We start from the raw sequence: 9,338 nt of genomic DNA on the forward strand, positions 1-9,338 counted from the left end.
CATTTGAGTTTTGGCAGTTTACATGCACAATGCAGAGAGAGTGAAAAGGCAAATGTGGTAATTAATATTGCTATTTAAATATGACAGGCTCATAGCTCGTAAGATATGGGAAACACAATTGCAAACGGACTTTGCATTTCCATTTTAAATTTGGCAGACAAATTTAATTTCGCTTAAACGAAAATGCAAACGGTAATGCGCTATTTGCATTTGGATTATGTCACATTTTATGCGTCCACAAATTTAAAATGCAATTGCAAATACAATTTGCAATTCCTTTTGAATAAAGTCCGGAATATTATTCCATACTTATCAGGCAGTGTAAAATGTAAGATACGGAAACTTGGTCTTCTTTGTCAAGTTCTCTCATTTGCAAGTCATCAGCAATGTACACCACAATATCAATGTGATTGTTCAGGCCCTCCTGAGCATGAAGTTAATTTACATTTATGCCCTAGATGTTCAGCATTAAGAAGCTACAGGGTGTTATACAATTGCATGTTGATGATGTTGGCACTTACTTTTTAATGGCCTTTGCAATGTACACAATTCAAGAGTTGAAATTCAATGTTATATTTTTATTATACACACACACACACACACACAAGTTGTGCTCAAAATTATTATCCCCCTTGGTAAATATGAGCAAGAAAGACTGGAAATAAATCTGTATTGTTCATTCTTTCCATACATTCAGTAAAACTGAAGCTAAGGCTTCTATTGATTATTGGTGAACATTCGTCCAAACATTTTAATGGTACTGCACTTCTTTACAATAATATAAATACCATCATATCTTTCAGGGAAAGAATAGCTGAATGCACAGGAATAAAGTGGTTTAATTAGTTTCCAAATAAAGAAAAAAACCTTATACTTCCATACCATTACATGAGATCAAGATGGCAATTTTTTTTCACATTAATTTTAGGTGCAAATTATCTTATGTCATGGTCTATACAGTGCTTTACAACACCCATACAAAATTAAATGCACATTTGTTTTCATGCATAGAATAAAATGATAAAAAAAAAATATTGGAGTCATTTCATCATTGATATATAAATGAAAATTTAACATCAATTATATACATATATATATATGAATGAAATATTTTTCCACCACGCAAGTACTCATTTCAATAAATACAAAAAATATGCCCAAACTGATTTTCAGCTTTGTGCCAGAGCATATCATCTTTACATCTATACATCTCTTATGGTCATCTTATTGAAGATCTGTTTTTCTTCAAAATATATTAATTCTTCAGGCTGCATCATTTTTACTTGTTCCATCCAACATATTCCTTTAGGTAAATCCAGAAAAATCCTCATGGATTATAATGTCTCCTCCTAATAAATTAATATGATGATCTGTCTGAATTGGTAAAGGAATTAGATGTTCTGTCTGGAGTTGCCTTTGAAGAACTTGTCGATTGTGTGTTTTGTGCTCAACACTTTGATTTTCTTCGAGGGAGGAAGAGGAGATGATCCTTGTCTGTAGTTAAAAAACATAACAGTCAGGAGACACAAAAATAATATACATTAGTGTAGTGTTAGAGTTTAGGGCTAGTAAGATTTTTAAGATCTAGAAAGATAATTCCTCTTGCTCAAAAATACAGTAATGTTAAATATTTTAACAGTTTTCTATTTGAATATGTAAAAATATTTATCTATTTTTTCCTGAATTTTCAGAATTTTCTGCATCATTACTCCAGTCTTCAGTGTCACACGATCCTTAAGAAATCATATCATATACTAATTTGGTCCTCAAGAAATTTTTTCTTTTTTATTAATATTATCAGTGTTGAAAACGCAGCTCAGTATTGCCTTTTACACAGTTAAATACCTTTTGCTCTTTTCTACTTTAGAAACTATTCCCTGGTCCCCCAATTGGCCTGTAAAACACAAACAAAACAAATCTAATGTATTATAATCATTTCCCTTCTGTATAGCATGATATCATTATTATAACTAATGCAATTCCTTGCACTCTTTAATTTCTGCACTGACCTCGCACACTGCTGAGTGCTGAATCTGAATGATCCACAGGAGGATGAGATTCTCTAAACTCTAGCAGAACTTCCTGGTTAAGACACATATCCACATGGCTGTTGAAGAGTGCAAGGTCATCAGTGCTTTGTGGCTGACTGCACACGGGACACGTCAACAACAAGCCTTTCGAGGCAGATGAAATCTCAGTGACAGCCTCAAGACTTGCTGTTTGTGATGCTTTAGAACTAGACTCAGAAAGAGGCATCTTCTTTTTATGAAGAACAGAACGCTTTCCATTTATTTTTGTCCTGTGAGCAAAAAATGGAGTCTTGAAATCACTGCCGTCATCAGTTTCCTCCACAGGCACAGAGATGCTAGTGGACGGCTTCTCTTCATCACAGGATGGGTCGTGGCTAGAGGATTTTAGAGTCTTGCTCTCTGAACTTGATGCAGGTGGTTTGCTGTCGAGCTCTTCCTGTTCCTTAACCGCGTCTGAAGCTGTGGGTTCATTATCTACTGCACTGCCCTTCAGACATTCATCAATATGGCTGTTGAAGGCTGTAAGGTTTACATCCTTCATCTCTTTATTGCACACAGGACAGGTCAGACACACCGGCACCTGGGTTGAGATTTTAAATGATGGCTTTAAAACTGCATGTTTGTTTATGTAGCTTGTTGCGTCTGTCCATGAGTTTGTAGTTGACAAACTTTTTGCTGATGTTGTGTCTGATTGAGTGTTTGTTGTTGATAGATCTGTCTGTGCTGCAGCTGCGTCAACACTGTTGTTTGTTGTGTCTGTACCAACGATGACAGACATTTGTTCCTGCTGCTGCTGAAGTCTTTTCATCTGTGCTCTTTGAAAAAACGATTGCTGCTGAGGTCCTCTAGGTTTGGGTATTTGCTCAGACACAGAAGGTTCTTTCATCTCGGTGGAAGGTGGCTTTAGGCAACTGGCAGCATCACTGTCGTCGTCTGCTTTGAGCGCAGTTCCAGCACACTGTGTGAAACTGCCTGAATCAGATCCACCTTTCTGCAGAAATCCCATTATACTCCTCTGAAGAGGTTTTTTATCTTCAGCACTGATAAAGCCGGACACTCGAACGCCTGTTGAAAATCATCACATATTTCTTCATTAGAATGACAATTTCAGAAACTTTATTATGTGAAATAATCACACCCAAAGTAGCTTTGATATATATGATAAAAAATATATATGATTTTATTGTCTGTTTCTTTGGGCTTGATGTCAAACACTGCAATGACGAATTGTTTAGATTTCATATGCATTAATAAGTCCTAGCAAATATTGTATACCATGATACAATAAACTTTAGAAAAAACTAAAGTTAAAGTTAATATATTTATATTATAGTATATATATTTTATTATTATTATTATACAGTTCATCATTTTTTGTTTAGACTGAAGTATATTTTATGGAGAGAGCACGTCATGGTTGCTTAGCAAAGGCAGACGCCTCAGGGGCGCAACTGCCCGAGCGTTTCCCATGCGTTTTTAGGCGCAATATGTGAACGGCCCCTAAAGCTACAGTGAAGACTTTTATAGGTCTAATGTTACAACAACAACAACAACAACAACAACAAAAAATACATTATTTTGTACAAATGCAGTTAATTTGAACTTTCCCTAAAAAAAAAACCTTTCCACTAAAATATTAAGCAAAACAACTGATTACAACATTTATAATAAGAAATGTTTCTTTATCAGCTAATCAGCATATTAGGGTGATTTTTTAAAGTATGAAATATAATAAAATTGAAAACAGATATTTTGATAATTTTGTAATATTTCGCAGTATTACTGTTTTTTTACTCTATTTTGATTAAATAAATGTATCTTTTGTGATTTTATATACATACACATGCATATATATATATATATATATATATATATATATATATATATATAAGGATAAAAACAATAAGATGAGGTGCAATACATACCCATGAGCCTCAGTTTCAGTGGCTGAGGACTGACACTGTCAATCTCAACTTTGAGAAGGTCCTTAGCAGCTGCAAAGATCTCCTCCTCCGTGCAGATAGCGTACTGCAGTGTGAATGCTCTGGACTTCACTTCAAATTGGACATTCTTCAGCTTTAAAGTGACAGTTTTGCCCTATAGTACAAACACAAAGAAATACACTCCATCTTATGAATGCAAGACCAATACTTCTACATGTTTACATTTATACTAATTGTGTATATACATTTTTTTTACATGTTTCTGCACATAATAAACTATGTGCAAATAATTCAGGGGGTTTTAAAGACAAGTCTAAAACATCCAAAAAGTAGGGAAGTGAAACAATCGAGAAGATTTCCTATACAACACAAATACAAAATTACATTCCTTCAAACCAACATCTGCAAAAGCAACTCTGGAATATGGCAATGATGTTGATGTTCAAACCTAAGCAACTGAGATTTAATAAACAGATCAATCGAAAGATGAATCGTTCAGAGAGATATGGAAGTATTTGCTGGCTCTTTCCGCCACTCTGTATAAAGATGAGAGAAACTACTTTTACCTTGAGGCCCTCCCGCTGTAGGTCCTGTGCCAAGTCATGACAGAGATCCCTGCACAGGGAATACTGCTCCTCTGCATCACTCATCTCCCCAAACGTCCTAAAAGAAAAGAGCGAATAGAAATAACACAAATAAACTGAGGGGAGGAGGAAAAAGAATGTTGATTTCAAGTTTACAGAAATGTTTGGATCTGAAACATGTGCTGAAGACTGGAGAAAACTGTGAGCAGATTACCTCTCAGTGCTCATGCTTTTTCTTTCGGAGTCCCTGAAACAAAACACCAGTTTTTCCATGAAACATTAGAAACCAAATTCTTATTCTGTATCAAACAAACTACTATGCAAATATGTCTGACAATGCAAAATTAAAAAAAGGACGCACCTCTCCATACATGTGGAGCCCAAACCCAAAGATATGTGAAGGAAATTATGCCAGGAAGTTCCTGAGAAAAGCAGGGAGAGTAGCGCCATCTGCTGGCCCAGCTGGTCACAGTTGACAATACCCAAAGCAGCCAGCATCTTCTCAGTAACCTTTCCAACACCAGACACCTAGAATAAATAAACAATAATATTAGGCCACGTTAATGAGCTATAGAACAGTTATAGATAAATGGGTCAGACAGACCTTTCTGACAGGAAGATCCTTTATAAACTCCATCACAGCTTGTCTCTTAGGAGGAATTCGGTACTGCCCATTGGGCTTGTTCTTATCACTGCATACTTTTGCAAGCATCATGTTTGGGGCGATGCCTATCAGAGAGATTAAACGAGGAAAAAATACTCTACATTTCTTACATAATGTGTGAAGACTGCAAATGCTTACTTCTGCAGTTTAAGCATAAAAACGTAACTAAAATGATCCAGTCTCTCACCTGCACTTGCAGTAAGAGATGTTTTGTGCTGAATTCGGAAGCGCATCTCCCTCACCGCCTCCTCTGCACTCGTCCCAAACACCTCTGCCTTCCTATCAGCCCCTGAAAGAGAGGGCGAGGAGCTGGGACTGTCCTCAAACAGCACAGGAGACAGCTCATCTTTCTCTGCTGTTGACCTGTCTGCATCATTTTCTTTTAAAGAACGACATAAAGAACATAAATCGTGCTTTTATAATCACTCATGATAAAAGACACACTTTCATTGCCAGTGTTTTCACAAGGTAAAAATTGGACCTCTTTTAAAAGTCCACTAGCCCAGGGATTTTCAGTCTTTAAGACGTGATGGACCCCTCTCGTGAGAGACTCCAATCCTACAATGTAAACATTTTGTATAAAGACCCTATTTATACTGTAAAAATGTATATTTTAAACTTCATATGTTTTTTTTGCTTTTTTTTTATAAGTTTATTTAAATAGAATGTTTGCATCTGATGTATGATGAACACTGAAATCAACTTTGTGCAGATTACCTCCCAATGCTCATGCTTTGTAAGCTTTATATATTATTTATTAATTTATTTAAATATGCTTTTAATTTATTTAATCCTGTTTTTTTTTAATTAAAACTTATTTAGACTTTTTTTTTTATACACTATTTATCTCTAAACTTTTCCTCAGCACGGACCCCAGCTTGAAAAGCCCTGCACTTAACGCACCTGTCGTAGCATCACAGATGCAATATGTTCTCATGGTCTCCGGCCAGTGCTTCCGCTGCTCCAGGTGCTCACTGAGATCCAGATAAGCCTCGTCCAGACTCATAGGCATAAAATGAGGGTCATATTCTGAAAATATCTCTCGCACCTTTAAGACAGACCCAAGCATTAACAAACAGTAGCTATGGCTATTGAATAATCAAGGACTAATATACAACATACCTGGGCACTCACTGCTCTGTATTTGTCAAAGTTAGTCGGCACAATGACAAGATTTGGACAGAGCTTCTTTGCAATGAACCCTGGCATTGCCGCACGGACACCAAACCTCCTAGCATGGTAATTGGAGGTTGACTGAAAATGATCATTTAAAATAAAAATAAAAAATTAAGACGTGTTGGTGTTGTATCTTTCACTTGGATGTTATAAGTTGTACTGGGTAAATACAGCTGGATGAAACAAAAACTGTGTCTGACTTTTCTATACCCGTATGTGATGATGCAAGGTTTATTTTAGATTCTCACCAGCATGCTCATGGATCCCACTGCCATCGGTCTGTCCTTCAGCTCCGGGCAGTCTCTCATCTCAACAGCAGCATAGAATGCGTCCATGTCTACATGAACTATCACACGGCCCAACTCTCGACTTCTCTCCAGTTCACACCTCAGTTTGTCCACCTATGGCATGAAAACTCTTTCATACTCTAATTTAATGTAAAAAAAAAAAAAGTGACGTGACATACAGCCAAGTATGGTGACCCATACTCAGAATTCGTGCTCTGCATTTAACCCATCCAAAGTGTGCACACACACACACACACATACTGTGAACACACACACTGTGAATACACACCGAGAGCAGTGGGCAGCCATTTATGCTGCAGTGCTTGGGAAGCATTTAGGGGTTTGTGCCTTGCTCAAGGTCACCTCAGTTGTGGTATTGCTGGCCCGAGACTCGAACCCACAACCCTAGAGTTAGGAGTCAAACTCTCTAACCACTAGGCCATGACTTCCCGTAGTCACTGTATACTTTATGTAATAAATAAGTAAATAAGTCTAGGTCATGTTTCACCCTAGTTTATATTTTTCATAAAGACAACATAGCTTATTTTAGGACCATTAAAGGTTTAGTTCACCCAATAATCAAAATTATGTCATTAATAACTCACCCTCATGTCTTTCCAAACCCGTGAGACATCCGTTTATCTTCGGAACACAGTTTAAGATATTTTAGATTAAGTCCGAGAGCTTTCTGTCCCTCCATTGAAACTGTGTGCACGGTCTACTGTCCATGTCCAGAAAGGTAATAAAAACATCTAAGTAGTCCACGTGACATCAGAGGTTCTGTTAGAATTTTTTTGAAGCATCGAAAATACATTTTGGTCCAAAAATAGCAAAAACTATGACTTTATTCAGCATTGTCTTCTCTTCCGGTCAGTTGTGAGTGATTTCAAAACTCTGCAATTTGTGATATCCAGTTCATGAACGAATCATTCGATGTAACCGGATCTTTTTGAACCAGTTCACCAAATCGAACTGAATCATTTTAAACGGTTCACATCTTTAATACGCATTAATCCACAAATAACTTAAGCTGTTAACTTTTTTAATGTGGCTGACACTCCCTCTGAGTTAAAACAAACCAATATCCCGGAGTAATTCATTTACTCAAACAGTACACTTACTGAACTGCTGTGAAGAGAGAACTGAAGATGAACACCGAGCCGAGCCAGATAACGAACGAAAGATTGACTCCATAATTTTGATTATTGGGTGAACTAACCCTTCAAGGTTTATTGCGTGTGACATTATTTCTATGACAATAAAGCACAACTGTCATTACCATAATGACTTCAGATGTATTATTTTTAAGTTTGTAATTCTCAATATTTTTAAAATTATGTAAAAACTTTAAAGAGGGCCATCCTGCACAGCCCAATTTTTTTTTTAAATTAATATCAATATAAACAAACCATGATGCATAATACTTTAAAAACTTTTGATTTAAATAAAATCTATTTTTCTATATGATAGTGCAAATTAGATTTTTACACAGTACGGTAATAAAATCGACACAGTACAAATGTGTACATGTGTACACAGTACATGGTGGGGAATCCAATCCTAATGTTTCTGACAGTCATTACAGAGTTGGTTACCTCTGCTTGTGCTTGCTTCATCAGTTCTTTAGTGATTCTTGCTTTTTGCTCCATCATCTTCTCAATGCGCTGATTCACCTGCTGCTCCTTCTTCAGTTCATTCTCATAAAATCTAGACCCCTGCCATTCAAAATAAAGTTTATTTTTCTACTGTACAACACTAGGTACTTGACATTAAACAATGTAAACATTCAATTTGACTTACTATACTTCACTAAACATGTAATAAAAGACTGAAACCCCCTGACATATGCTACACTTCACCTGCTATGGACATTCATACAGTCTGAATACGAAGTAAACAAACAACGTTAACGTTAATGTATGTATTTGTGTGTGTGTGTGTGTGTGTGTGTGTGTGTAACTTAAGAAAATAAACAGCTGTTCAAACCTTGGAGGTTTCCAGAATGATCTTGTTGATCTTGTCTCTGTCCAGGCCCTCCATGCCAGCCTTGTTATCATTGAGAGCGATCCTAGAGAGAAGATCCGCTCCCTGGTGACTCTCCATCTTCTGTTTACTTTCACTTTCACCCGATTCACTTTTCCTGGCTTATTTCGTCTTTATGGTTGGAGCTAAAGTAGATCCTACGATCCAGTGATCGGCTGTCATGTAGGCTAAACTTCTGAAGTTATTCTGACAGCAGGCAAAATAATGATTTTCCCCTGTGCTTTTTGGTTGAATGAATATAGTATAAACAGATATTAACCTAGTTACTGCCTAATAGATATACAGTTATAAACACACATACAAAGCAAGACTGAACAATGTTGTAAACTAAAAAAACTAGAACAACATAAATCCCGTCGACTGTTCGAGTGTTTTTGAACGTCTTGTTCTCGAAAAGGAACATAGCTGCATGATCGTCTATATCGCCACCTGGTGTACTGGAAGATGAACATATCAGGATGTACAGTTCTCTACTCCAGGATGTAAGGATTTTTGTTTTGGATCGAGTTGGGATTAAGTTAAATTAATACCAGGATCACTTCATCACTTCACTTTTAAAAAACGGTGAAATTGTCACAAGGTCTATATCTTACTTAAAATGCTTTCTGCCA

General features: G+C 36.5%; 1 protein-coding gene across 1 annotated transcript; it reads right to left on the reverse strand.

The window, feature by feature from the left end:
* Positions 1 to 597: 597 nt before the first annotated feature.
* LOC127999655 (DNA polymerase kappa) lies at positions 598 to 9,120 on the reverse strand. The gene is made up of 14 exons (XM_052592201.1): positions 8,671 to 9,120; positions 8,280 to 8,399; positions 6,646 to 6,798; positions 6,344 to 6,475; positions 6,125 to 6,269; positions 5,409 to 5,600; positions 5,162 to 5,286; positions 4,919 to 5,085; positions 4,772 to 4,804; positions 4,540 to 4,636; positions 3,956 to 4,127; positions 2,010 to 3,095; positions 1,846 to 1,894; positions 598 to 1,494 (listed from the first exon to the last, which is right to left on the reverse strand). Exons 1-14 carry the CDS (start codon positions 8,785 to 8,787, stop codon positions 1,392 to 1,394), a joined length of 2,691 nt encoding a protein of 896 aa, XP_052448161.1. The 5' UTR covers positions 8,788 to 9,120; the 3' UTR covers positions 598 to 1,391.
* Between the last annotated feature and the right edge of the window lie 218 nt (positions 9,121 to 9,338).

This window comes from Carassius gibelio, chromosome A5, assembly GCF_023724105.1.
Source record: "Carassius gibelio isolate Cgi1373 ecotype wild population from Czech Republic chromosome A5, carGib1.2-hapl.c, whole genome shotgun sequence".
NCBI lineage: Eukaryota > Metazoa > Chordata > Actinopteri > Cypriniformes > Cyprinidae > Carassius > Carassius gibelio.

Bases quoted from the DNA above. Each gene is read 5' to 3' on its own strand.
- LOC127999655 (XM_052592201.1), bottom strand. From the start codon at position 8,787: ATGGAGAGTCACCAGGGAGCGGATCTTCTCTCTAGGATCGCTCTCAAT. The intron at 8,400-8,670 runs GTTTGAACAGCT...TTTGAATGGCAG, and splicing joins TCATTCTGGAAACCTCCAAG to GGGTCTAGATTTTATGAGAA. The intron at 4,128-4,539 runs GTAAAAGTAGTT...TTTGTACTATAG, and splicing joins TACAGCGGGAGGGCCTCAAG to GGCAAAACTGTCACTTTAAA.